General features: G+C 39.1%; 1 protein-coding gene across 8 annotated transcripts in view; it reads right to left on the reverse strand.

The window, feature by feature from the left end:
* Window positions 1–5,368: 5,368 nt before the first annotated feature.
* The window catches only part of St18 (ST18 C2H2C-type zinc finger transcription factor), a 314,859-nt gene continuing 292,663 nt past the window's right edge, over window positions 5,369–27,564 (reverse strand). For 5 of the 8 annotated variants that reach the window (XM_028773409.1, XM_028773407.1, XM_028773405.1 and 2 more), the window contains 9 exons: window positions 26,216–26,278; window positions 25,474–25,542; window positions 23,560–23,622; window positions 23,372–23,452; window positions 21,837–22,058; window positions 18,681–18,769; window positions 11,924–12,027; window positions 10,026–10,169; window positions 5,369–7,850 (listed from right to left, as the gene is read on the reverse strand). In XM_028773409.1, coding sequence (XP_028629242.1) covers window positions 7,710–7,850; window positions 10,026–10,169; window positions 11,924–12,027; window positions 18,681–18,769; window positions 21,837–22,058; window positions 23,372–23,452; window positions 23,560–23,622; window positions 25,474–25,542; window positions 26,216–26,278 — 976 coding nt within the window. In that variant the 3' untranslated portion in view covers window positions 5,369–7,709. The remainder of the gene's footprint in view (window positions 7,851–10,025; window positions 10,170–11,923; window positions 12,028–18,680; window positions 18,770–21,836; window positions 22,059–23,371; window positions 23,453–23,559; window positions 23,623–25,473; window positions 25,543–26,215; window positions 26,279–27,564) is intronic. The other 3 variants (XM_028773412.1, XM_028773410.1, XM_028773411.1) reach the window with 1 other exon arrangement.

The following is a 27,564-nucleotide window of genomic DNA, read 5'->3' on the forward strand; positions in this document are numbered from 1 at the left end:
ACTGTGCCAGGCCATGGTTACAGCATCCACAGAGCCACAGTAGTGTGTTGTTCAACTGTCCCAGGCCATGGTTACAGCATCCACAGAGCCACAGTGGTGTGGTGTTCAACTGTGCCACCCCATGGTCACACCATCCACAGAGCCACAGTGGTGTGGTGTTCAACTGTGCCACGCCATGGTCACAGCATCCACAGAGCCACAGTAGTGTGTTGTTCAACTGTGTCAAGTCACGATGGTTCTGCCCTGCCCTGGGCGTGATATACCTAGTGTTATTACACTGGAAAAAAAAAAACTCGGTTTCCTATAGGTATGCATTGCAAATAGTTTCTTCGTTAGGGATGATGGGACTTTGTGTCCATGTCTCCCTTTCTGTGCTGAGTTCATATGAATACCAATCCTATTGAAGACAGCTTATTTTGTTTGATTTATTTATTTATTTATTTAATTCCCTAGATTTTATCCCCCCTCCCATCCACATCCCATATCTCTAACTCACTCTCTGTCTCCATGAGGCTGTTCCCAAATCCCTACCCCCCGACTCCATCTGACCTCTAAACTCCCTTGGGATTCTAATCTCTTGAGGGTTAGGTCCAACTTCTCTGATTGAACCCAGACCTGACAGTCCTCTGCTCATATCAGCAGGTGTATGTTGCCTTTTTGGTGGTCCAATGTTTGAGAGATCTCGGGAGTCCAGACTAATTAAGACTGCTCGTGCTCCTACAGGACCACCCTCCTCCTCAGCTTCTTGCAGCCTTGTTTTTAATAGCCAGAACTGGAAACAACCCAGATGTCCCATGACAGAAGAATGGATACAGAAAATATGGTTCATCTACACAATGGAATACTACTCAGCTATTAAGAATGAGGACATTCTGAGTTTTGCAGGCAAATAGATGGAACTAGAAAATATCATCCTGAATGAGGTAACTCAGACCCCCAAAAACATGCATGATATGTACTCACTAATTCAGGTCCCATGCAGTGGAAACTCAGGGGGGCTTTCCATGATGGCGGGTCCCAATAACTCGAGAAAGTCCAAGGGGGTTCCAAGAGTTTTATTGTTCATGGTGTGTGATAGATGGTCTAGATGCACCCCCCACCCAGTTTAAGCCAGGGGGGAGCTGACTTAAATAGGGAAGAAGGAAGAGAGGAAGGACTAGGAAAAGGAATAACTACGCCCCCTGACCTCTAGGTAACTCATGAATATGGAAATCTCTTGAGGCTGAAGCCTGTAGTCATGGCCTCTACCTGTGTGTGTGATGGTGATGCAAACCTCTCTGGGAGGGGCTGCTTAGCCAAATGTGACTGCAAGGCACAGGTTAATGGAGATGTAGACCTCCTCTCAGGAGTCTGGAATCCAGGGGCATGGCAAGATATGTGCCGCCCCTACACAGGCAATGAACACCTGTTGGGTCTCCAGCTATCTCAAACTCAGTGCTCTACCAGGGAGACCAAATCATCCCTTAATGGTCCTACACACTAATAACTGTATATTAGCAATAATAATAATAATAATAATAATAATAATAAGTACAGAATACCCAAGATATAGTCCACAGAACTCAAAAAGTTCAACAAGCTTTAAGGCCCAAGTGAGGACACCTCTGTCCCACTGCAGAGGGAGAAGAAAGCCGTCACAAGTGGTGAGGGAGGCTGGGAGCTGGGAATTAAAGTGGATGTGGGGGGGGGACTTAATCTGGTACTGGGTGAGGGAAAAGGACTGAAGCCCTCAGGGCCAACAGAAAGAATGGAAACAGCCAACCTTAGGAGTTAGGAGGTTAGGGGAACCCTCCAGAATGTATCAGAGACCTGGGAGGTGAGAGACTCTCAGGACTCAAAGGGAGGGACCTTAGATAAAATGCCTGACAGTAGGGAGAGGGAACTTATAGAGTCTACCTCCAGCAGGAAGACAGGGCCTCAAATGAGGAAGGGGGTTGCCATCCTACAGTCAAAACTCTGACCCAGAATTGTTCCTGTTTGAAAGAACTGCAGGGATGGAAATGGAGAGAAGCCTGAGGAAAAGAAGGTCCAGCGACAGGCCCAAAATGGGATCCAACTCAAGGGGAGGTCCCAAGGCCTGACACTATTACTGAGGCTATGGAGTGCTCACAAAATGGAATCTATCATGACCAAACAAGCAGCTGAAAGAGTCAGATGCAGACATTTGCACCCAACCAATGTATAGAAACTGCTGACCCCTGTGGCTGAATTAGGGAAAGACAGCTTATTTTTTATGATATACTTTTATAAGAAAAATATTCAAAACAGAAAGCATGACAGAAAAGCTTGTTTCAGAACCCTTTCCAAAAGTGTTGAGTAAATGATTATTTCTTACTTCATGAGCCAAGAAGCTTAGGAAACTGAACCTCAAGAGAGGGGGCATCTGCTGGCAAGAATGATGTCCTCCAGGCCACAGGCTCATATTCAGTTCAGAGTTGAGCTGAATCCTGATCCTGGTACATATCTGGGAGTGGGAGGGCATCAGCAGGCTCTTTATTCTTTCCAATTCCAGTTTTTAAGAATATAGTAATAATTTCACTTACAATGTAGCTTTGGAGTCTATGAGAGTGAACTCAGGAGCACAATTAATATCAGGTGGAAAGTATGATGGCCCATTTTGGTTGTTCATTCAGTTAGGTCAATAAACATATATAGATTAGTGTGCCAGTAAGGGCATTTCCAGAGACAGGAAGATGATGAGGGTTCTGCCCTAGCCAACAGTAGTCTTTCCATGGATTTTTCACTATGATGTTATTACTGAGAAGTGGTAAGAAGGCAGGGCCTAATTGGAAGGATGATGTCATTGGGGTGTATTGCTGTAGCTGTATCAATGCTGGCCCCATTATCTCCTTCCTGATAAGGATTTTTCTGCTTTTCCACAGCCTACAGAAGTTACCTTTGATTCAGAGTCACAGTGATGAAAAGCAAATGATTTAATGACAACTTGAAGTTAGCTATTAGCCTCTGAATAAATAGAAGGATTACTATCAGATAAATAGAAACCTAAACCCAGCATTCCTCAGAAATCTTGTCAAGTCATTTACTGTTTGTCAGGAAAGCTATCCCTTCCATTATTCACTTGCAACAGTCAACTGCCTTCAGCAAGGCACACCTAGTTCCTGATTAACAACCTACTCCAGTTGAAAGTTTCCATGCTATTCTTCAGGTTGTTATGGCCTGCATCCTATCTTCTTCTGCTCTAACTCTCAGATTTTCTGGCTCATGCATCTCTTCTCCTGTCCCCATAAAACTGGTAAGGCTTTGCCTGCTGTCTGTTGCCACCTCCCCACCCCAAGCAGTCTGAATCCTCAAATAAGCTCATGGAGTGGTCCAGTTTAGTGGTTTCATATCATTCGTAGTTATAACCTGCAGTTGAAACCGTGTCTGGCAGGAGTCTAAAAAGATCCTGTTGGTCAAAGTGGTGATGGACAAAAGTTTATACTAAGCTTCCTTATTTCTGGGAGTATAGGCCAGTGTGTATGGTAAAACCCATGCATTTTACTAGTTTTTTTCTTAAAACACAGGGAACCTGCTTGATTAGCCTTTCAATCAAATGGGGTTGAATTTAGGGTGCATTTTACCCAGCTTTATTGTCTCAGGTAAACTAATAACTTTCCTGAGAATCAGCCATTTCATCATTGGATATGGTACTATGACTCCACAAGCTCAAGTATTTTCTGAGTACACAAAGCATCTCTGCCTGCGAATGACAGTGTGGACAGTTATTAGCAAGTTCAATCTGCTTACTGTATGTCACCTGCTGGATAGCTGAAAGAAACAGAAGGCATTACTTGCAGGCCACAATGAAGTGGGTGGAATGTGTGGAAAGACACATAGAAAACATTAGTACTGAAATCCTTATGTGCTAGAAGAAGGCAATTTCTAAATTAATCTGTCCTGCTTTTTCCATACAGGACTTTGGATCAAGTAGAAGCATGTCAGAGTTGTAATGATCTCACAATTTTATTTTATTTCACTTTTTGATGGAATGGTAATAGAGGGAAAATGACTACAGAAAAAGTTCTTACTGATTTCACATCCTATTACAATTGAAATATACACAGTTGCATTGCTTTGTTGTGAGAAATATTTGTATTGCTAAACAAATCATCTCCACCCTCTGCTTGTAAAATCTCTTCAGGGAAGGTGCCAGGCATGGAAGATGAGGCTTCAGAAATGTGATTATAGGATCTCTACTATTGAACCACAACCAGCCTTGAAATTCAGCCTTTCTTTGCATAGCAAAGGCTACTACTGAGAATTTGAACCATGAGGCCTGGAGATTTACACTGAATCCTCAATCCACTTTCCTGGACTTTCTACCTCCAGTCAACTGGCTTCTTCTTGTACTTTCCTTGCTGTTGATGGGCATTTTCCCTTCACACTCTGTACATGTGGTTCCTCTGCCTACCATGTCTTTTACAAGTGTCTTGGCCAATCTGGAACTCACATTTTTCCACTAACTAGAAGTTGTATACCAAACCCTCATGGTGTTTCCACAGGAGCTTGTATATTAACATGTCATAAAACCTGTCATTTGCCCCACTGTCTCCACTAAATTCAAGACCTCAGGAAGTATGTTCTGGTGAGAAATCTGTGACGGGGAAGGGTGGATTCTGCTCACCATTGCTTCCTAAGTTCCAGTAGAATTGATTCAATTGTATGACAAATTTGTATCATGAACTGTAGACACTACTTTCTCATAGACAGTAACAACCAAGGTAGGATGTACAACATACTAAATAAAGTGGAAACTAAGATTCTAGCTGAACAGCTCTGTATCACTTTCCCATAGCACATCACATGAACATTTTGTATAAGCTTAGTGACTGAATGTATGTGGGGCTCTGTGCAAGCAAACCCAGTTTAAGCCCAGCTCTCTCTTCGATCCAGACTTTCCTTTAGTTAATTTGATTTCATTGTGTAAATTTTACATTGCCTATGAGGAACAATCAGGTTTAAGAGATGTGTAAGTCTGGCTAGACACTAAAAAATAGAGACTACTAATGACTTAGATAAGAACACAGAAGCAGGTAGCCTAGAATTATCTACATTTTCCCTACTTACTTTGCATAAATACAAGCTATATTCAGGCCCTCCAGCAGTTTGGTATCAGAAAAGAACTCCTTGGATGCTGTTCATTAGATCTGTACAAAATTCTTTCTAGCTCTAGCAAAGGCAAAGGCACACTCTATTTTGGAGATATGTTCTACACCAAGGTGCTAACCAATCATCAAGTGGCCCCAAATCCTCTCAACCTTAAAAGTGTTCAGCTGGAACTGTTCTCTGTTGGAGGCTTTCTATGGTATCAGGAGTTGTGGGCCATAGTGATGTCAACATCTGTCTTGATAAAGTAAATATAACAGCAAAACTCATTATCAATTTTTATTTCCTACCATACACCAAATGTACAGCACTGAACACAATTTTGTTCCATTGATGTAAGAAATATTAATCATTTGGAGAAACAGTATACAAACAAACTACTTCAAATAAAAATGCACACATCACTGCCTACAAGACCCAATTTACAGTATCAATCACTAACATAGTTGGAAAGAAAATAATTCAGTGCATGTTACAAAACACAAGTACCAAGGCAGCAAATAAATACAGACATACTTCATAAAACTATGTGAATACAAATAAATTAACTGCAGCCATGTAAACTATAGGAATAAATACATAGGATTGTAAGAGATCTCTTTAAATAAAATATATAACAAACTTGTTAAAATATTTAGCAAAGTAAACTTCTGTCTTTTTAATAAGTGAGCCCGTTTGTGTGCTTCTTTGAAGTATTGTGCAGCAAAATGTTCAAAGACATACTTCAATAGGGAACTCTGTGTCCCATATATACCAGACACTACTCGCAGTAGCTGCTTATTTTAAAATTGAGCTTTAAATAAACACCTTTCCTACCTAAGAACAGACATCTCATCTTCACTAAACTAAGATTCAAGAGTTCAAATGAACCCCAAGCCAAAGGTAAGCGCCACTTGATACATAACAATATCCACGGTTCCATGAGAGTGGAATGAGTACCACTTTTCATGTATTTGAGCAAGTAACAGTAGTAACAGTGAATTCGAGCCTGTGAATGCCATCACACTAAACCTAAATATTCATGAGGCCAATAAAAAATAAACACTTTTATTATAGCACAGAAAATTAAGCCCACACTAAAGTTCATGTGTACTTTTACATAGAGGCACATCTGCACATGAAATGTGTGTGCACACCAAAAAGGCAGTTCAGCTGGTTGTCTATACCTTTTCCTTAAAAAAAATAAATATAAAAAAACCTTTGAAACAATGCTTAACTACTTTACAATCCCTGAAATAGACATTGCCTTTACTACAGCAACTTCAAAACTCTGATCCAGTTGAGATTGTAGGTTAAATTTCATGTGTGGATGACTGACTGTGAGTGCATATATGTGTGTGGCCTATGCTAGTGTGTGTGTATATGCCTGTCTTTGTGTTTGTGTGTGTGTGTGTGTGTGTGCACGCACATGTGCATGCGCGTGTATTTGTGTGTGTAGCACACTTTGTGTCACTTGCAGTTTAAGAGTTTTATCAGATTGAAAACTATCTTATTTCCTAGGGAAGCAAAGACCAATGCTGCCAGTATTCAAGTTATCCACTCAGATTGGAATAACATTTTTTTTCAGGCCTTCAGTTTTCCATTCTTTTCTAGTCAACCCAGTAAAATAAATGCTATTTCAGGGGATATGGTATCTACAACATTTCCATCTAAATGTGGCTGTATTTGTAAGTACAAATATACACCAATATCGTCACTTGTGTACTGTATTAACGTGTAGCAGGAAAAGCCTGGCTGGTCACATCGAAGCTTATTTCTCATCTTGGGAAAGAGTTGCCAACTAGCCAGTGTGACTTGAAAAACAAAAAGACAAAATCTGATTCACTTAAAATGTATGCTTTAAACAGTCCAAATAAATAATTCATAGTAATTAAATCCTTGCAGCCATGTGGAATACTATGCTGACTATTTTATTTAATTATTGCTATCAAGTTCTGAGTGCACTGTTTGCTAACATCCTGTGCTTTTGTGAGTGTGAATTTCCCACTAGTGGGCGCCATTTATCTTCATAATCCTTCACAGCTCACATTACCAAAAACCATTTATAAAAATAAAACCAGTAAAGGGGAAATGGAAGTGCACAGTAGAAACCAAGATTGACCATAGTGTAGTCCTGACATCAGGATTTCCTTCTCACATTTCGTTTGTTTTGTTTTTCTCATTTAAACCCAGAAAGATAGGTGATTTGAGAACAGCATTTCTATTTAAATCCTATTAGAAGATAAATTAATAAACACACCTGTAAAAATATGGTAGACTTCAAAATGCAGTTAAAAGATAAAAAACTCTTTGATTAGTAATAAATAAAATATAAAATGTCACATTTATTTTTACATATACTTTACAAAATAAAGAGTGCAATGAAGAAAGAAAAGCAAAAGATATGAAAATAAATGAGATCTAATAATTGACTGCATTGCTTTTAATCCAAAGAGTTTATCATAGTTTTTCTTTCCTTTTTATGTCAGCTGGGGAAAAATTAGTGCAATGTTGCAATTATAAATACAGGGGACAGCCTCCAGGCTCCAGGGATATTAGGCCCCTGTGGATCTGTGGGAGTTCATGGCTGTAGTGACCTCTGTTTCTTGCATACTGTTGTCCTCCTACACATGGATGCCCTTGACCGCCTGCTTGATGCTTTCCAGTAGAGCTTTGCATTCTGGGGAATAGTCTCGTTCCAGATTGCTATACATGTCTGTGAGAGTATTTACATATGCTTCAAAATTCTGCTCATTGATAGGTCCCTGATGGAGACAAAACACATGAAAACCAATCAGTTTCAGCTGTCCCAAGGAAGATCAGGAGATAGTGACAAATGTTGCCAACTTACACAAGTAGGAAGACAAGTGTTTATAGAACTGTGGCACTTTGGGATAGGACATACAAATATGAGTGTGTGTATGTTGGGTTTATCTGTTCACTCTTAATTGATGGTATTAATGGGATGTGATTGAATAGTATTGGGGATTAATCTGGAACCATATAATAAATGCATTTAGCTGCTGAGCCAGAAGTCTCCAAACTACATGTCTTGTCTTGGGAAAAGTCTGGACCTCATTTGCACTTGCTCAGTACAAAACCAGCTGTCTGTGAACAGTATGCTAAGAGGATGAATATTTGCTTTTGCCAAGTGGTTCTTTAACAGTCCAATGTTGGAACGGTGGGGATTATAGATTTAAGCCAGTTGCTCACTAATAGTTGTGATAGAGATTTTTCTACTCTGGCAGCTCTGTTCATTTTGCCATCTCTTTTTCTTTAGGGAGAATATCAGTGTTAGGAGGGCCAAACTTTTTCAACTTTACCCTTGAGGGTATTATGGCATCTTCTTTGCCTAATGGTTTAATTAGTTAACTAATTAATTAGTTTTGATTAGTTGAGACAGGGTCTCACTTTGTAATCTTGGCTGACTGGAAACTCTTTATGTAGATCAGTCTGGTCTTCAACTCCCAGAGATCTACCTGCTTCTGATTCCCAAATGCTAGGATTAAACGGGACTGCCATGATGCTGGAACAGATAAGCAGACAGGTAGACAGACAGACATGCACAATGTATATGGATGCTTTGCATGTATGTCTGTGCACTACATATGTACTTTGTGCCTGTGGATGCTAGAAGAGGGTGTCAGATATCCTGGAACTGGAGTAACACCCTTGAGCTGCCTTGTGAGTGTCGGAAATTGAACCTGGGTCCCCTGGAAGGGTAACTGGTGCTGTTAATTGTTGAGCTATCTCTTCAGCCTTGTAATATCTTTTATAATGGTTACATACTAGCTGTGTGTAAATTGTATGCACAAGAGGCAAGGAATGCATGACAAAAGGGAATATTCCCCTGCCATGTGTGGTGCCTCCATGTTCCCATCTTTTTGAAAACCCATGGTAAATGGACTTATTTACTCTAAAGGTCCTCAGAAGGAGGGACTTAAAATGACTAAATAGCTAAGGTATACAGAAAATGACTACCATCACTACTGTTTAGAAGGTAAGCTTTTTATATTTGTAGATGACTTTGTGTGCCCGTACTATCTAGTTGTGATTGTTCCCTTTCAGTTTCTATCTCTGCTGTGCATGTATTTCTTATAGTAACATGCAACTGGACAAAGAATCTTGTGGCAAAATGGATAAAGACTACATCAGGAAGTCCATAGTCTCACAGCTTCCTGACTCATGCCAGCTCTGAATCTTGACCCAATGATTCAAGCTGAGCCATGACTTTCTCCACTATGGTTGGGAAAACTTAGGTGTTAAGTAACTAGGGAGTTTTCATATGATCAGGCCTATAATCACTACTTCAGCACCTTGGATGGTCCTTGGATGGTAGTTAGGTGCAATTATCTTCCTGCTTCTGTGGCACTGATAAAGAAGAAAATTTACAATAAGAAATATACAATGTGAAGGAGGAGCTAGAAAAACAGGAAGATGATAATATTCAATAATCTCCTTGACATTAGCCAAAGTTGTTATTGATTTTTTTTTTTTTGGTAGAGGAGACAAGTCAAAAACATTTAGAATTGAGTGAGATAAAGAGTTTGTGTTAGCAAGTTGGATAAATTGAGAATTTTAGTATTTTAAATAAAACTCAATTATAATTTTACTACATTCCTGTTGCTTTAAGCTGAGGAATGTACAGAATCATCTGTTTGTAAACATATTTTCAGTGAGTGAGCTCTGGCATCCAGCTTTCATATAATTTTATAAAATAGATTAAAGCAAACCTTCATTCTTAAAGAGTCCTGGCTTTTTGGAATGTCACTGGCCTTAAATTATCTGAATATGCATATCTACCATGTTCTCATATGGCAAAATCATTGAGTATGAGAATGAATCAGGAGTAGGTGACTGTTGACAGTTCAGCCACGGGGTAACGGAACAAAGACACTGAGGTAGATGATGGGGTAGCAGAGCCTTGTTCTTGGTCTTACCATCTGTGGAAGTTGGATGTCAGCAAGACTAGAGATAAGAGCCTGGCTAAGCCCTGCCAGCTCTTTCAGGAGACTCTCATTGCTCTGTTCAATAAGTTTATTCTCCTCCTCTATGGTCTTCAAGTTGCTCTCCATAGATGTTATCTAGAACAGAGGCAATGACAAGAGAAGCAGAGCTAGAGGCCTATAAAGTCTCTGGGGGAAACCCAAGATATAAGTGCCCAGGGATGTCTGCATCCCAACTTGCAGCCCTGCTCTTGTGTTCTCTGTGTTAGATTCACACCTTCAGATTTGTACTTTCAACACAGACTTTTTCCATGAATTGCAGGTCTAGCTTCTCTACATGGCTATATGGTAGATATCTTAAAGTCACTATGCTCCAGGAGTAAATCTGCTATTTTCCCAATTCTTGCTTTAGTAGCAGGTCTCTTCTTTGCAGTGAATGACAACTTGGATGCTGCCCAGATTCAGGGTTCTTGGTCTCATAACTCAAGTTCAATGAGAACTTCTTGTAAAATATGCAGGATGAGGCCACTATACATCTATGTTGTGGCCACCTGGACTCAGCCATTTGCTGTGATGCTATCACTTCTCACAGGTGACCTTGTGTCAGCTTTGCTCTGCATAGTCTCCCCTTGGTCCTCATCCATACTACCAAATTTAGTCTTTTCCAGGTCAGGATAGAATGTACATCAACGATGACAGAATTACTCTTTTTTTTTTTTTTGACAGAATTACTCTTAAAGCCCAAACCTTTCCGAGGCTCCTTGTTCTATCAAAGTAAATGCCAAGGCCATCAACTAGGCTATTCTGTGTGACTACCCAATGTTATCTCTGGTACCCTTCTATAACTTGCCCCATCCATCTATATTACCTCCAGATATATTCCTCTATTGTTTACACTTCTACATTTCTCATGATTAGGGATTTGACCCTAGTCTGTCTGAAACCATCTTCCCCATCAGAGTTGGGCTAGCTCCTTTATATCTAAATCATTGCTGACAGATTTCTTTTTTTCTTGGGGCTCCGTCAACCTGTTCTTCACTAATGGTTTCAGGAGAAGCCTCATGGTTTCCAAATGGAAGCATCAAGCTCTCCCTGTAGACTTCTGTGGCATTCAGAAGATGGGATGAAGAAACTAATTCAGAGGAACTGAACTGCTTAGGTGAGGACTGCTGAAGAGCAGTGGGAAGAAGCTTACATGTTAGGAGGGAGAGAAGGGGAAGACATGGGAGAAGCAGCATGAAGGATCCTCTCCCCTCTGCTTGGTCTCGATTTTCCACTCTAACTTCTTGCGATGCAGTTATTTTTGCTTTTTGAGATGCTGAGGATCGAACTCAGAATCTTGCAATGGGTAGGTGAACAAGCTATTTCCTCAGTAACAGAATTTGTGTTGGCATCTTTAAAATCCTGGATTGAGTGGACTTTTATTTCTCAGTGGTCTAGATTTATACATTTCTTGGAGGTTTTATATAAAATATTTGTATACTATCTGCTTTTAGCATAAACATCACTGTTCTAGAAGAATTATATTAAAAGAGTTTAATGTTGTACTTAAATTGTAAATAAAACTAAGGACTCTTTTTACCTTTCTAACACAGTTCTCTACAAAGTATCACATGCTCTACCGGAGCCTGTAAAGTCATCTACTTTATTTGCTCATGAAGGGGGCTTCTGTGCCAGCTAGGTAAAGGAGGAGTACCTCTTGCCACTGCTGCTGAGTCAATAGCCACAGGCATTGCTACTCACTCAAGATTTACAGTAAATGCTTGACAGAGAAACACATTTCTCTATGGTATTATCAATGTTTCAGATGCAAGACTATAGAAGGTCAGTGTTTTGTACCCACTAGAGATCACAATCACTACTTTAGAAATAACTAATTAGTGTTTTTTAACCTGGGTCTGAAGTTTCATCATATCTGCTTCAATTTTAAGGTTGGATTCATTCAGTTCCTTTATTTCTTCATCCAGATGTCTAATTTCTTCATCACCATCAATACCTGTGTGGAGTTAAGAGTTCACATTGAAAACAGGAGACAAGGCCAGCAACATATTATTTTGTGTTTAAATATGAGACCTTAGTTTAGAATTTTTTTTTTTTTACTCAAACTGTATTAGGAAAAAAAAAGGAAACAGTTTTGAAATTTAATGCTTTCTAAGAAAATGGAGTAGAAAAGCATCAGATTTCAAAGGGCTCCACTGTGCTCCACAAGACCTGGTGAGCCCCCATTACAGCCCCTACAGCGTGATCCATTGTACTCTTTTCACAAGTGAAAATGCTATGCCTCTAAAATTAAAACAACTTGACAGAAATTAAATGAACTAACAGTGTTAAAATCCATGCAATCTCTTGTATAGACACTGCAAGGACAGTGAGATCACAAGGAATGCCCAGCAATTAAATATCTGCTTAGTTGAGGTGACCCTGAGGATCCATGCCTAGAGGCAGAGCTGAGGCGATCAGCAGATGATATGGAGACCAGGAACACAGAATAGACTTCTCTGCAAGCACTTGGCAAGGCAGTGCATGCAGTTTAGGAGAATGAATACTGTTTGACTGTTACTCTTGCATTTGCTCACTTACTAATCTTTAGGCTTTAATTTCTATAAAAAAATATTCATAATATCTATGTGTGAGACTAATTACAATCAAACGTAGACTATGGACCAGTGTCCATCGATCAGGTGTTAGTTTCCATCATGGTTTTGTACAGTGAGTGTGAATACATTTCACACATCTGAAAGTCTGGGAAAGGTTGAAGAGTGCCATGGCCTGGACTGACGTTAATCTCACCAGTCTGGAGAAATGCATCTATACTAGTGCTGACAACACAGATGAATGAGTTCAAACTCCTGCATGTTGGTTCAAGAGCAATTTCATAGGAGCATTTTCAATCATAATTTTACCAGGAACTAAGCTATTAAGCGGTTAAGAGCACTGACTACTCTTCCAGAGGTCCTGAGTTCAATTCTCAGCAGCCACATGGAGGCTCACAACCATCTATAATGAGATCTGATGCCCTCTTCTGTGTGTGTATGAAGACAGCTACAGTGTACTCATATAAATAAAAATAAATAAATAATATTTTAAAAAGTTTGTGTGACCAAAACTTAACTTCTGGTGTCATATTTAATGTCTGGAAGCAGGATCCTTAAGGAGTGATTAGGATTAGATGGAGTCATGAGTAGGGTCCCTGCGGTGACACCAGTAACTTCTTATGAAGAGAGACTGGAATGAGCACATTTGGTGCACATGATATCCTTCACCTTGCAGTCAGGCATCAGAGGAGGACTCTTCCTTACCAGATACGTAACAGATGCTCATGGCATGTTCTTCGTCTTCCCATCCTCCAAAACCAGGAACCTAACACACTTCTCTTTTGTACAAATATCAAACATACTTTATAACAACTGATGATGCAGTAAGTTATCTACTTTAGGTGAAATTTCGTTCACATTCTCTGTGACCCAGCAATTTCATTCTCAAGGGCATGCCCAAAACAGGAAGGTACACAAAGGATGCACTCATAAGATGTGGGACTTCACAAAAGTCTGATGCTAAAACGAGCCAGATACCTCCCCCATTCCCAATCATGATGTGGATGACCATTGTAAAATAGTTATTTTTAACTGTGTGTGTGTGTTTGTGTGTGTATGTGTGTGTATGTGAATGCACGCACACATACATATCCACACACATGCATATGGGTACCTGTGGGATCCAAAAGTAGGACATTAGCTCTCCATTGGAGCTGGAGTTACAGGTCAGTGTGGGCTGCTGAATGTGGTACTGGGAACTGAAGTCAGGTCCTATGTACAACCAATAAGCATTCTAAAGCACTGAGAAATCTGTTCAGCCTTTGGATAATTTGTAATAATATAATATGAAGCAAAATCCTGTAAGACCTAAACTTTTACATACTATGTCATAAAACAAGTGGCTATTTTGTAGTCACTTATGCTTTTTAAAAGTGGGCCATGTATGGGCCAAGGAGAAAAAAAATGCAACAGATTTATTTCACACTGGATTCTGACACTCAATAAAAAAGAAGAAGACAAGCAAATTGTTCCTGAATCAATCTGAATAGGAAGCAACAGTGTGACATAGATCCACATCAGACAGTAGACTAGGACAAAGGCCCATACTACTGTAACTGTGATGCTTCCATGGGAAGAGGTCCATGATACCTAGAAAACTCTGCTGAACTACTAAGCATCACATATCTGTAGGGAGATCAGTTTTCTCTCAGGGAGATAACACACGGGAGCCAGGGAAGAAGGGATTCTCAGTGACATGCATTTGACTACTGTCAGCACCTGGCAGTTCTCTGATTTGAGCAAGTGAAAAGACACTTTGCTACATCTCTCTGACACAGTTTTTCCTTTCTGTCTTTGTACAGGTGTATTTTCAAATAACGGCTGAGGTGAAACAGACAAAAAGTACGAAGAGTTTTGAAGTATTTTGTAAAAACTGAGTGTTGAAGGGCCCCTCATTGGAGAATATTCTTACTCTGATTTCAAAACTAAGAAGGCAGGCAATTGAGACATGGGCAACTGGCATGAACGAGATGAGCATCCCAGAGAGAGAAACAGAAAGCACATGGATGCAAATAAAAGAGAAGTGGAAGTTTCCAGCACTGAAAGATGGTACACTAGGAGAATGTGTCATGGGGACCTCATGGGACCTGGAGTAGGATCCATGGAATGATTTTAAGGCAGAAAGTTGCTGTGATCCCTTCCCCCTCTATTTGTAGTCTCCATCAGCCTTCCAACCTTCCAGCTTGCCTGCCTTTTTTCCTTCCTCCCTCCCTCCCTCCCTCCCTCCCTCCCTCCCTCCCTCCCTTCACCCTCTGTCCCTCCCTCCCTGTATACGCAATATAAGTGCTACCATGCTGAGCAGCATGTCCAACAATCTAGCTGATCTTAAAAATACATCTGGATTTTTGTGGAGAATGGATGGTGAAACAGAGCAGAAACTAGAAGATACAGAACAACTATTACTGGAGTTCTGGTTAGGTGTCAGTCCCTGATCCATGACCATGTGATAAGAAGTAAGAGAAAAAGATGGATTCAAAATGTAATGTACAGGCAGAATTTGCTAGACTTATAATAGATTAGAAGACATGAGAAGGAAGGAGCTATGGTAAGTGTTTTGCTATAACAAGTGCTATAGCTATAATGGGACATCTCCACAATGAGAAGGAACAGGGGCCAGAAGTTTGCAGTAGGATGATTAAATGCTCAATTTTGGCTATGTTATGGGATGCTATGAGAAGTACTTCTAAGTGAGGGAATGGTAATGGGATTCAGATAAGATTATGTTTCCCTGATGCTGTTAATGAAGATGGCTGCTACAGTTTGGTTCTTGTCTGAAATCCAAGGGCCCATGAGTTAAGACAAAGTCTCTAAGATAGTACTCTGGGGAGGCTGTGTGAATACTAAGAGGTTAGGCTGTGTAGGAGGACTTTAGGTATTTGGAGGGCATGGGGTTAGGAAACACTGGCCACCTCTTTGCTGGCTTCATGGTTATAAGGTGAGTGGCTTTGCTCTCACATATTTTATTACCATGATATTCTGTCATAGCTGGGACCTCTAAAGTTGTGAGCCCACCCAAATCTCAGTTCTTTTAACTTCAAGATTTCTGACCATTTAAAATCACATTGGAAAGTTGACTAACAAGAATACAGCTACTTAATCAATGGTGTGTGATCTGGAAGATTCTCAGTAACAAATGCTTCCTTGAATGTACTGGAAAGTATGACCATGGGAAGAGAACATAAAAAAGATTATTGAGGTGAGAAACATGACTTATCAGGCATTAAGTGCTTGTTGAACAAGCGAGACAACCTGAGTTTGATTCCTAGAGTCCACATAAAAAATAAGATGCCACAGCACCCAGTAGTAATACCAGGATTCCTATGGTTGCAGGGGGAGTTGAGATGCTGAGACAACTAGCTTGGAGTATGTAGGACAGCAGCATTAACAAGAGGGGAGAACTGACTCAGAAACTGTCCATAAATTTGAAAGACAATAGGGAGGAGTATATGAACAGTCTCAAGGGAGAAAAGAGGAGGGAGGAATATCTACACATACATACACAAATGACAAATCAACTATTAAGTACAGGATCTGCTGTGCATCTGGTTCTCTATAATTCTGATCAAATTAATAAATCAAGGGACTAATATATTATCAATTCTGAGATCTGGGAAATAATTTAGCAACAATATTGAATTTGGTCAGTATCTTTGTACATTTTTCTGTAAATACATTACTTATCTACTTCCACAGAGATACTGAACCTCTCCATACAGAGCCAGAAGAACCTCCTCTCCTCCAGTGGATCTCATTCCCATGGAGAGGGGTTGAGAAGAGGATTCACATCTTGAATTTCACTTTAAACTACCAAGCAATAATTTATATGTTACATGAGACAATCACTTACCCTCACATTCTTTAGATGGGAAACCAAATATCAGAGCTAGGATTCAAACATGAGTTCTCTTCCTCCAGAACAATGTCTCATAACCTTACTCAGGGCCTCTGTTATCTATGATGTGCCTTCCTCACGCTCAACTTTAGATGGAATATATTCAAGAGAAAATTCCAGAAATAGCACCTAAGTTCTTAAAAACTTAGATGTATAGTAAGTTGCTATAATTGTTCTATTTTATTATTTGTTGCTAATTTCTTACTGTTCCTAATTTATAAATTAAACTGTAGCACAGGTGTGTACATATAGGGCTATCACTATCTATTGTTTAGAATCTACTGGAGGCTTAGAAGTTGGTGGGGGTTTTGTAATGTCACCTCTACTCACAGATGTCTAATGTGTTTTTGGAAACATAATAAGATGTATACCCATGGTGCTCCTTTAAGTTCATTGTTGGTAGACTGTTGGACTAGCTAAATATTTCTATGGATCAAAGAAAATATACAAATGCCCTATTCAGTGAGGTTTGTGCACGTTACCCCATCTCCCCCCTTTCTCTCGCTACAGAGATGTGTAGACAAAAACACATTAAAGTGTTCTAATTTCACTCATGGAGAGGTTCTGGAGGAGTGAGATACTTCTAAGAAACAGCCAGAGTTCTAGGCAAAGTTCAGTTGCATAGCATCTGGGTGCTAGAAATGGTAGAAGTGGCTGGTCTGTCCCTACCATCTAGGGGCTTTACCTTTGACTTTCTGAAGGTCTTAGCAGTGAGCTTCCTGGAAATGAAGAAGCACCAAAAGGATGCTGAAGGTAATCAAGATGAAGGTCTTCCTAAGTAGGAAGTGATAGGCAGCTTGGAAGAGCCCTGCTTTCTATGACATCACACATCTCCAATTTAAAAGCCCATATTCACATCAAATAAGCAAAAAGACTTTCAGAAAAGAAACATGAGAACAATTAAAGGTCACCAGCTTGAGCACAGTATGAAAGTGCACACTCTACATGCCAAGAGGGCTGAGCTTCCATCCCCTGCAGCAAAAATGATAAGAAAATGGTTCAGGTTTGGCTCTAATCATGTACCAAAGACCACATCAGATATAATTCTGAAGCACAGTACTGCTTTGCCACAGTGTGTCTGGTGCTTTAGGAAGATCTTTGAGGAAAAAGAAGTAGACCTGAGAGAACCTGGAACAATGCTGAAAGAAACATTTGAAAACTACTCAAGGACCAAAATAACAATTGAAGCCTCCTAGGGACCTCAGAATTAAAGCATCATAATACTGACTGGGAATTCACACTAAGGACTAGGTAGTGAAACAGAGATATAGATACAGATGCTAGGGTACCCAGAGTCACCATAAAACACCTGTTTTTAAACAGAAAACAATTAAAGGTTCAAATACAGATGTCAGAAATTGTGTTTATTAAAAATGTATGGGTAATATACACTGGAAACATGCATAAACCCACAGACATATTCCATGATGGGTAAGGAAGGCATTCTGGTTAGAAAAACCTAAGACAGGGTCCGTCTTGTTAATGAAAAGAAAAGGGGGAGAGGCGGAGAGCCTTTGGGGCTTCTTGGCAAGAATCGGACATGGGCCAAGGACAAGGAAATGGGCTGTTTGGCAGGAATATGACATTGGCCATGGATAAGGAAGTAGGCTTCAGGCAGGAATCTGACATTAGGCAGAATAAAGAAGTAATCTCATCCAGGAACCTAAATGTTAGGCTAGAACAAGGAAGTTATTTCAGACAAGAATCAAAATTTCAGGCTAGAACAAGGAAGTAGGCTTCAGACATGAAAATGACCTTGTGCTAGGACGGGGAAGTATGCTCAGATACTTTGGTCATCCTGATAAGCCCTTAGAAACAGTGATCATTGCAGTGTTCACATAATTGGGTTTAATGCCTTGCTTTTTCTTTGGCTATTTGTGTTTATTGTCTTGCTTATTCCTTGATTATTTGCGTCTATTATATTGCTATACCCTCAACCTAGACTGACCTTAATACATGCATGTCATCAAAATGGTATAAAAGCATAAAGAAGGAGGGCGGATGGGATAGGGGGTTCTATGGAAGGGAAATGGAAAAAGGGCATGACATCTGTATTGTAAATAAATAAAATATCTTTAAAAAAGTAAGTATGCTTTAATACAGTGTATACTTTTATTTAAAGAGGTATCTAGTGCCTAGACCATGATTGAGATGGTGACTTACCCCCAGTTGCTTTGAGCTTGATGGTCATTAGTTCCTCAGAGACCTTGACTTTTTTGATAGCTTGTGCATTAAGAGGGCATCCGGATAAGCTATAGGAAGAGGATTTATTCCCATGTTGAAATGGATGTCTTTTCTCATTAAATGATTTTTTGCCATATATATATATATATATATATATATATATATATATATATATATATATCTCCAAAAGTAATGCAAAGTATTTTGCATTTTTCTCTTAAATCAAAGTACAGGTTGTCACTGCTGATGCAACCAGTCTCATTCACTTGGCAGAACACTGGTCTTATACATTCATGAATGTGTGGTCAGTGGTACAAACTTTATTTTCTGTAGATACAAAACTGCTCACAAAAGTCATGAACAAAGACGTTGTCACCTGGCCAAAGTCCACGAAAAACACGACAGAGACTAGCTCTTCCTGTTTTCTGATTATTATAGAGTGACTCAGTTTTAATAATAGTCAGCAACAAACTCCCTTTCACTACAGAAGATTCAGTCTGCTTATAGAAAGTTTCTAAATGTTTTCTTCAACTGTTAAAATATTACTTTTCATTAAAAAAAGATCTCTACAGTGAAATGAGAATAAAGACAGCTGTGACAGGTGCATCCAGGGCAGAGAGATCTATTATCTGATCTAGTGCACATGACCCTGCCCATTGAATCACTGCTCTCTTCCGCAGACTTCCTTCCTTTAATGTCACTTTCTTTATTTAAATAGCACCAGTGTGATAATGACAACCCTGAACAAAACATGTTTTCCATTGTTTATTAACAAACAATTTTCTTGTTCTAAGCAGCCATTAATTCTTTTATGGTTTTGTTGTGTCTTTGTAGAAACCATATTAGATTAAAACAAAAATAAGAATAATCAACCATTTAAGGTATTTTTGCCACAGAAAGCATTTTCAGATTAAAACAAAAATGAGAATAATCAACCATTTAAAGTATTTTTCCCCACAGAAATGTTTTAATTCGTCTATAAAACAATCATTTTAACTTGAAGTTCAAGATGCTATGCCAACTAAGAAAGGTTTTCTGGAGTAAAGTCCTTAATAACTGTGAACCATTGCATGCTTTAAGAATAAGGAAACTATTCAATATTAATATTCTTTAAAGTACAGAAACTAATATAAAACTTTAATGGTCACATATAATAGGTAAAATTATAAAACTGTTATATGGTTTGGTCATCTTGGATTAGTGATAAATTATTTATGAAAGAAAAGACAATGAGAGGCACAACTTGAGGTCAAACGCACTTTGGAGCCTTGTTCTGACATTCATGGCCTACATAAGATTCATGAAGACTAGTTCCTTCTCTGTAGGGTATGTATGAAACTGTCTTCTTTTATTGTCACATGCTGTGGTCTTAGAAAGTGGTTGTGAAGGGAATAAATACTTAACTGGTGAAGGGAAACATTGAAGGTGTTCATTTTTAACACAATAGACTGTATCCTTTGAAAGTTCACATCTTCTCCCTTCCAATGTCTGTTTTGAAATTTACAGTACATTTCTGGTAGACACTGTTATAAAAATGCTAAGGAACCATCATACAGCTTAGAATCAGTATGTGCTGACATGAACATGAGGCTTTGGAAGGTAGAGGGTGGTGAGTGGATCCTCACTAGCCCATTAGCTTAGAATACTTGTTTAAGATGAAGGCCAGTGAAAGATCCTCTCTAAAACAAAAGATGGACAGTCCAGAGGAAAGACACCTGAGGTCTTTGTGTGTGTAGATCACAGGTCAATCTCAGGTATCTTTCCTCCAGCCTTCACCAACATGCACACACATGCATGTATCATTGTGACCCTATTTCCCATGATAGAAGTCCTTTATGGATCTGGAGGTGAAGCTTGGCAGGCCTGGGAGCAGGTCTACAGTGTGTGGACTCCAATGCAGAAAAACAAAACAAAACAAAATCAACCTAAAACACAAGTCTCATATCATTTCCATAAAATCAGCCATTCAGTTAAAAACAGTTGTGTCTTCATTTCTTCTCATACTAGCTGATGTATATTCAGGGTAGTGTGGTCACAGAATTGTTTGCCTTTTTAAAACAAAATGGCAGGTGACTCAACTTAGGCACATTTGGTTTGTGACTGCTGCTCTTAGATAGGAAGTCCTGACCCAAACATATTAAAACAAGATATGCCACAGTGGATATGGCTTGCACTGAAAGCCATCAAAACACATCACTTAGAATCAAAATTTCTTAAGCAACTTTCACTGAGAAGTTCAAAACAAGCAACCCCTGGAACGATGATTTTCTGGTATCAGTGTTAAGGGTCTCCTCTGACCTCCTCACAGAAAATTTAAATTTCTCCATAAGCCAGTTTTATTGGCACCTTGAAAGTGATCAATTCCTGTAGGGATTATTTTCTGGTAAAACATTCTGTTCCTTAAGAACTGAAAAAGTTTCAAAATGTTCCAACTTTGCTTAGTTTGTATACTCAGCATAAGGGAATCAAAGTTTCCCTAAGACTGTAAGTAGCTTAAAAGACTTAGAAGGGGTGGGACACTCATTGACTGGAGTAATGCATTAAGAATTTTCTAGCTTCTTTTCTTTAGGTGGAATGTGAGCCACATAGCTGGACTAAGATCATCTTTGTGCAAAAGAGGGTTCCCTTGAGAGTCAGGGGTTCAGCAATGAGGGAGTGACATTACTGCAAAGCTCCCGAAGCACCCACACATGCTGCTATCCTCCACATTGCTGTGGATGAATCACATCTTCCCAGAAGCAGAACTGCACTGGCCGAAAATTGGGTGGATGCAAGAGAGGTAGGATGACAGACACACATAAGTGAAAGCTCATATCTGCTGGATGCAGTAGAGTGGACAGCAGCACTTGGAACTGTAGGGAAGCATTAAAAGACTGAGCCACTTAAAAAATAGCAACATAAGCAATACTTTAGAACTTAAGAAACAAATGGAGTTTCTAGAGCACTTGAAATCTGTGCAGTGAATTTTCAGAAACAGAGAAAATGCATTTTTCATTCTTTAGACTAGTCAAATATCTACTTAGCAAGACTAGGTGTTACATATCTAAAGTGTTATAAATAATGATATGTTGAGAATTTTGATCTTTTCCCATCACAAACAATCATAACAACAGAAAGACAGAAAACAAACATTACCTTCTGTGGGTGACAAAAACGTTGTTTACATGACCCAGACCATTGCATCCTGGCAGAGGACAGTGAGGAAGTTCTTGCTTGTTCAGTTTCCAGGAGAGAGGGGGCCCATTGAGCGGATTCTCCTTTTGTCTCTTGGCAGCCAGAGGACAGCCGGAAGCTGTGCGGTGTGATGTGTATTTACCTGATATGTGACCTTGGCCATCACACCCTATTACAGGACATCTACAGAAACACAGTAGAGCCATTTTAGGAAGTAACAGCTCCATACTTTACAGAAGCAACCAACAGCAGAGAGTTTCAAAGGACACCACTATATGCTAATTTTATGTCAACTTGACACAGGCTAGAGACATTAGCAAGGAGAGAACCTCAACTGAGAAAAGCTGTAGGTAAGTGGGTAGAGCATTTTTCTTAATTAGAGATTGATGTGGGAGGGCTCAGCCCAATGTAGGTAGGGCCACTCTGGGATGGTGTTCCTGAATTCTGTAAGAATCCTTAGAGAGCAAGCTAGTAAGCAGCACCCATCCATGGCATCAGCTCCTGCCTCCAGGTTTCTCTCTATTTGAGTTCCTGTCCTGACTTCTATCAATGATTGATCATGATCTGGAATTGCAAGCCGAATAAATCTTTTTCTCCCTAATTTGTTTTTGGTCTTAGTGTTTCATTGTAGCAATGGAAACCCTAAGATATACCACAAGTAATGAAAAAGCTTTGTGTTGTTAAGCGTTGGTAGGCTTTAAGCTGAGAAGTTTCCATGCATCACCTCTTAATGTTCACTGCAAACTCTTTGGTAGAGAGTGTTATTCCATTTTGCAGGCAGGGAAAAATGAGATTTGTGTAAGAGCTTAGCTTGCTTGCCACCCAGTTATCAAGAGATGTAGCCAAGCTCTTACCCACTCTTTTTTCTTTTCTTTTTTTTTAATTGAAAATACATTTAGAATACAATATATTTTAGATACAATGTATCATTTCCTCTGCCACTAAGTCCTCCCAGATCCTCCCCACTATCCTATCTATACAAACTCACACCCCCTCCTCTCTTTCTCACTCTCTCTGTCATCTCCATCTCCATCTCCGTCTCCATCTCCCTCTCCGTCTCCCTCTCCCTCTCCTTTACCCTCTCCCTCTCCCTCTCTCTCTTTCTTACTAGAATACAAACAAGCATAAAATAAAAATAAAGTAGCTAAAAATAAAAATAAACCAGAATTGGAAAACAAACAAAGCAAAGAAAAAGCACAAAAAACACATATAGACACAAAGAGGAACATCATAATAAACAACTTCCACATGTTGGTTTCCTTTAAATCAGATGAGCAAGGGATAAATCTCTCTCACTTCTTCATTGTTAAAGAAGTGTAGAAATGCAGTTATGAATGCGAAAATATTCTTGAACTTCTGAACAGTTTGAGTCTTTAGCCAGAAATGCTGACTCTTAATGATATATCTCCTCCAGGATTCAATGTGTACTCAGCGACATCCTAAGGCTCCTCCCAGTTAGACAAGATACAGCCCACCCAGTTCTTCATTATACTTACCTAAGTTCAGAGTCTTCTTTTTCTTCCTTTGTTGGGGTCATTTTGATGCCACCTTTCCTTGCACGAGGACAACCAGACAAGCTAAAAGGAATAACCAAGAACGGTACAAGACCCTGTGATTATGAGATTATGACTGGATATCACTGCCAACAGGTTAGTTCCCATTTGAGAAATGGGGTTAGTTTTACCTTCTGTGGGAGGCATAGTTTCCAGTCACGTGACCAGAGCCATCACAACCTGGGGTTGGACACCTAGAAAACACAGGACACAGTGAGGTGCCTGGTTATAGAAGAGACAGGTATGACACATGTAAGTTAAAGAGGATGAGCTGGACTCTTGGTGTAAACAATTGGCTTTCAGTTAAGGACCCATGGTGAAAACAAATACTTAACATATAAAACCACTGCTTGACATGTGGTTGACAATACATTATTATTTATGATACAATCATTTCTTGAAACAAGGTATCACTTTGTAGCCCTGGATAATCTGGAATTGTATATAAATCAAGCTGGCATTGTACTTACAGACATTTGCCTGTCTCTGCTTCCTGAGTTCTGGGAAAAAGGCATGTGCTACCATGGCAGACAGATTTTCTTAAATTCTATCTCAATGAATATTTATAGGATGTTTTTATATCATGGAGTGCTAGTCCTGAGACACAGAGTAGGGAGTACTATATATTTTTTTCAGATAAAATAATTAGCAGACATCCAGTTAGTTAGAGAAACAGGCATTGTAACTTTAATCAATAAAATACAGAAACATATTATCTATCATTAGACATGCCTGTTTCTCACCCTAATAATCTAAAAATTACTTTTAAATTATGCCTACATGTTTGTCTTTGTGTGCATCTGTGCAAGTAAGTGCAGTACTGCTACAGAGGCCAGTACAGGTTGTTAGCTTTACATGTGGTCCTGAGCTGCCTCACATGGGTGCTAGGAATTGAACCTGGGTCCTCTGCAGGAGCAGTAGAAACTCTTAATCACTGAGCCATCTCTCCAGCTCTTTGTTAATATTTTCTTTTAGCACTTTAGTAGCTTATACATCTTATATATGACACACACATATGTTTTTATGTTTTCTATTCTGTCAAAAAGTATTTTTTTCTTTTAGGAATTTTTTCTTGAGTATCTGAATAAGAGACTAGCGAAAGATTTTTTCTTGAATGGATAAAACAGATGAATTACTTGTTAGATACTTGCATGAAACAATTATTGACATTGGTACAGGCCTTCTCAACCTACATGCTTCCAGTATCTTTATGATTTTTTGTAACATAAAATTTAAGGAAAGTCCATGAAGTGATAGCTATAATTGAGATGTAGCAATAGAAAAGTTTAGACTGAGGATGATATTATGTTGTATCTTACATTTAAATCCACTAATTACCAACCTCAAACAGCTTTATATTTAAATCTATAAAAATGGCAATCAATATTCAAGACTGACACAATAAATTATACTTTAACATTTGAAAATGAGAAAAATATTTGCATATTTCCAAATTCTGATTATTTCTGGATTAAAAAACACCAGGTTTTTATGTTGCTTATTATTAAGCTTATAAGATATACTATAATGTGAAATTATTGCATATTTACTATAAACATATTCATATAAAATATCAAATGTCAGGAAAATAAGAAAATCAATAACCAGATATTAGTGTATACGTAGACATCTTGTAAACAATGGAGAAGTGATCCAGACGATGTTTAACAGAAGTGGAAGGCAGGTGGGAAATTTTAAATTCATGATTTCTTAAAACTGATGGTGAATGTTTTGCCACACCTTTGTTAGTCTGGTTTAGTAAATAAGCTCTGAAATTAACAGTAAAAAGATTGTGTTTTTATGTCATTTGTTACAAATAACTATAAATCATAAGCTCCACCCCCTTTCTTGCAGTCCCCAGCAAGTCAGTCTGGGCAAGATATACAGGCTCAGTTTCAGCCCTTTCAATGGTCTGATGCATGTTTTTTTCTGCTCCTCAGTCAGGCGCAAGTTTATTTTCTCTTCAGAAGGCAACATGGACACTTAACAATGAGGGTTCTACCAGGGTGAAGAGGGGTACAGAGGTCATGTCTCCCAGCACTTACTTAAGCTCTTGAGAGTTGGCAGCCATGAGGGACTTCAGAGTTTTGTCTGCTAGAGGACATCCAGAGACACTACAGAGGAAAGAGGAAGAAAAGTACAGCAATGACATAGTTGAATCTGCATGACCTGCATTTGTGATATACACTAAGTAATGAGTGACCAGGGATTGAAAGGAATTAACTGGGATTGAATCCGGTTTTACTATTAATGAACATGACCTTAAGGTGGTTTCAATTATTTGCTGTAAACTTGATTTGCTATTTATCAAACAAAGGGCTTTCATCTAATGAGAATTCAGTGATCATCAGTAGCCAGCCACACTGGCCACAGTGAAGCATCAGCTTTCAGCCACTGCCCACAGGTAAGGAGATGCTACCATCAGGAAAACAACAGAGAGATCCTTTCATTGCTCAGCTTCACAACACCTTGATTTATATATTCAGGGTCAGAAATGCCACTTACATAGTGAGAGGCTCTGTGCTTTCTTTGTTTAACCCTACGTGGGTTATAGCCTGACATGAACCTCGAGGTGGTCTATAACCAGGACCAGGATACTCTTTTGAACAAGAACCATTATTTCCATGTGCCATATCTAAATCTCTGAAAAATAAGATAACTTCCACCTCTAACTATGTCACTCATCATTTCCTAATTTAGAGAGCAGCTTGAGCTTGCTAGAATAGGCAAGATGCAACAGACCAAAATGATGATGAAACCCTGAACACATACAAGAGCATTTGGTACCTTCGGTGAGATGCATAGTTCCCTGTGACATGGCCGCTTCCATCACACCCAGGTGTTGGGCAGCTGTGGTGGCAAAAAACACATCATGAATATCAAATGCATTTCATAGATTATTTTCTTCTAGACAAATTGCAAAGCATTTTCTCCTTTCAAGACTGTACTTGTTTAGGAGATGCAGAAGCTAAAGCATTGAGAATTTGAAAGTTAAAAAGAGAATTTACAGGGAGAAATAAAAGTAAGCATAGCATGTCCAGCCACTTCCTTAGTTTTTTCTCTTTTCAATGTTTTGTCCAGATTTCCAGCTCAGACAATGTGGGAAAAGATGCTAACCTGCGGTTGTAGTGATTTGTGAGTCAACACTCAATGCTGTTCTGTTCTTTGAAAAGATAAATTTGATTCCATAACCCAAAAAATATGAGAACAGAAATCTTGGCAGCAGCTATATAATACATTATAGAAAGAAATCTTTCTGTAGGCTCTTAAAACTACCTAGTAACTCTGACATTTTAGAAACTACAAGGAAGAAAATTTTTGACTGAAATGTAAATTGTTATTTACATGGGAAAGTTACTGGTGATAGAGAAATAAGCAAGAGATTTTAGCTACTAAAACTCTTGAGCAGTTTCACTCCAAGCTATAACAATACAGCAACCCCTAATTCACAGCTAGCTCAAAACCAGATTCCAGATTCCAGAATGTCTGTCAAAGGTGGCCCAAGGTGATCTGTGTCTCTACACACTTGATCTTAGCCAAAAGGCTGAGAAGCGATGATCTGTGTCTCTTCACACTTCCCAGAAACTTCTGTTTTAGACTTCTTATATATTTTTAAAAATATCACAAGACTTTTGTTATCCTCAAGAGGTACATTTCCAATTAGAGAATCCCTGGTTTTCCAAACACCAGGGATTAAGTCTTTAGATGCTGTTGACATTGCTCATTTGGAGTGCACAGATGGACTGCATCCGGAAGTGCTATCCGTGGTCATGTTAAGGATCTGAGAGAAAGGCAGCACTATCATTCAGGCATTGGATTTTCACTGACATACTGGCCAGAGCAAAGTCCTTTCTGTTCATGCATATTAAATTCAGAATGAGGGGTTTTTCTGAAGAAACTTTGGGGATTAACATTATGATACTATCATCCTCCAAGTAGTTTCCCCTTTTAGGCACTTATCAATTGTTTTAGGAAAAGAAGATATGAACATTAGGGATCTCAGAGGGATGCTTGCTTTTCAGAGACTGATCTTAATTGGAGCCATTGAATTCCTCTGTCCCTGATTCAGGGTGGGAGACCAGAAAGTACAGACAATAAAATATATATGTTTTTAAAAATTAAAAAAAGTAATGGAG

This window comes from Grammomys surdaster, unplaced genomic scaffold (assembly GCF_004785775.1).
Source record: "Grammomys surdaster isolate TR1022 unplaced genomic scaffold, NIH_TR_1.0 226, whole genome shotgun sequence".
NCBI classification, from domain to species: domain Eukaryota; kingdom Metazoa; phylum Chordata; class Mammalia; order Rodentia; family Muridae; genus Grammomys; species Grammomys surdaster.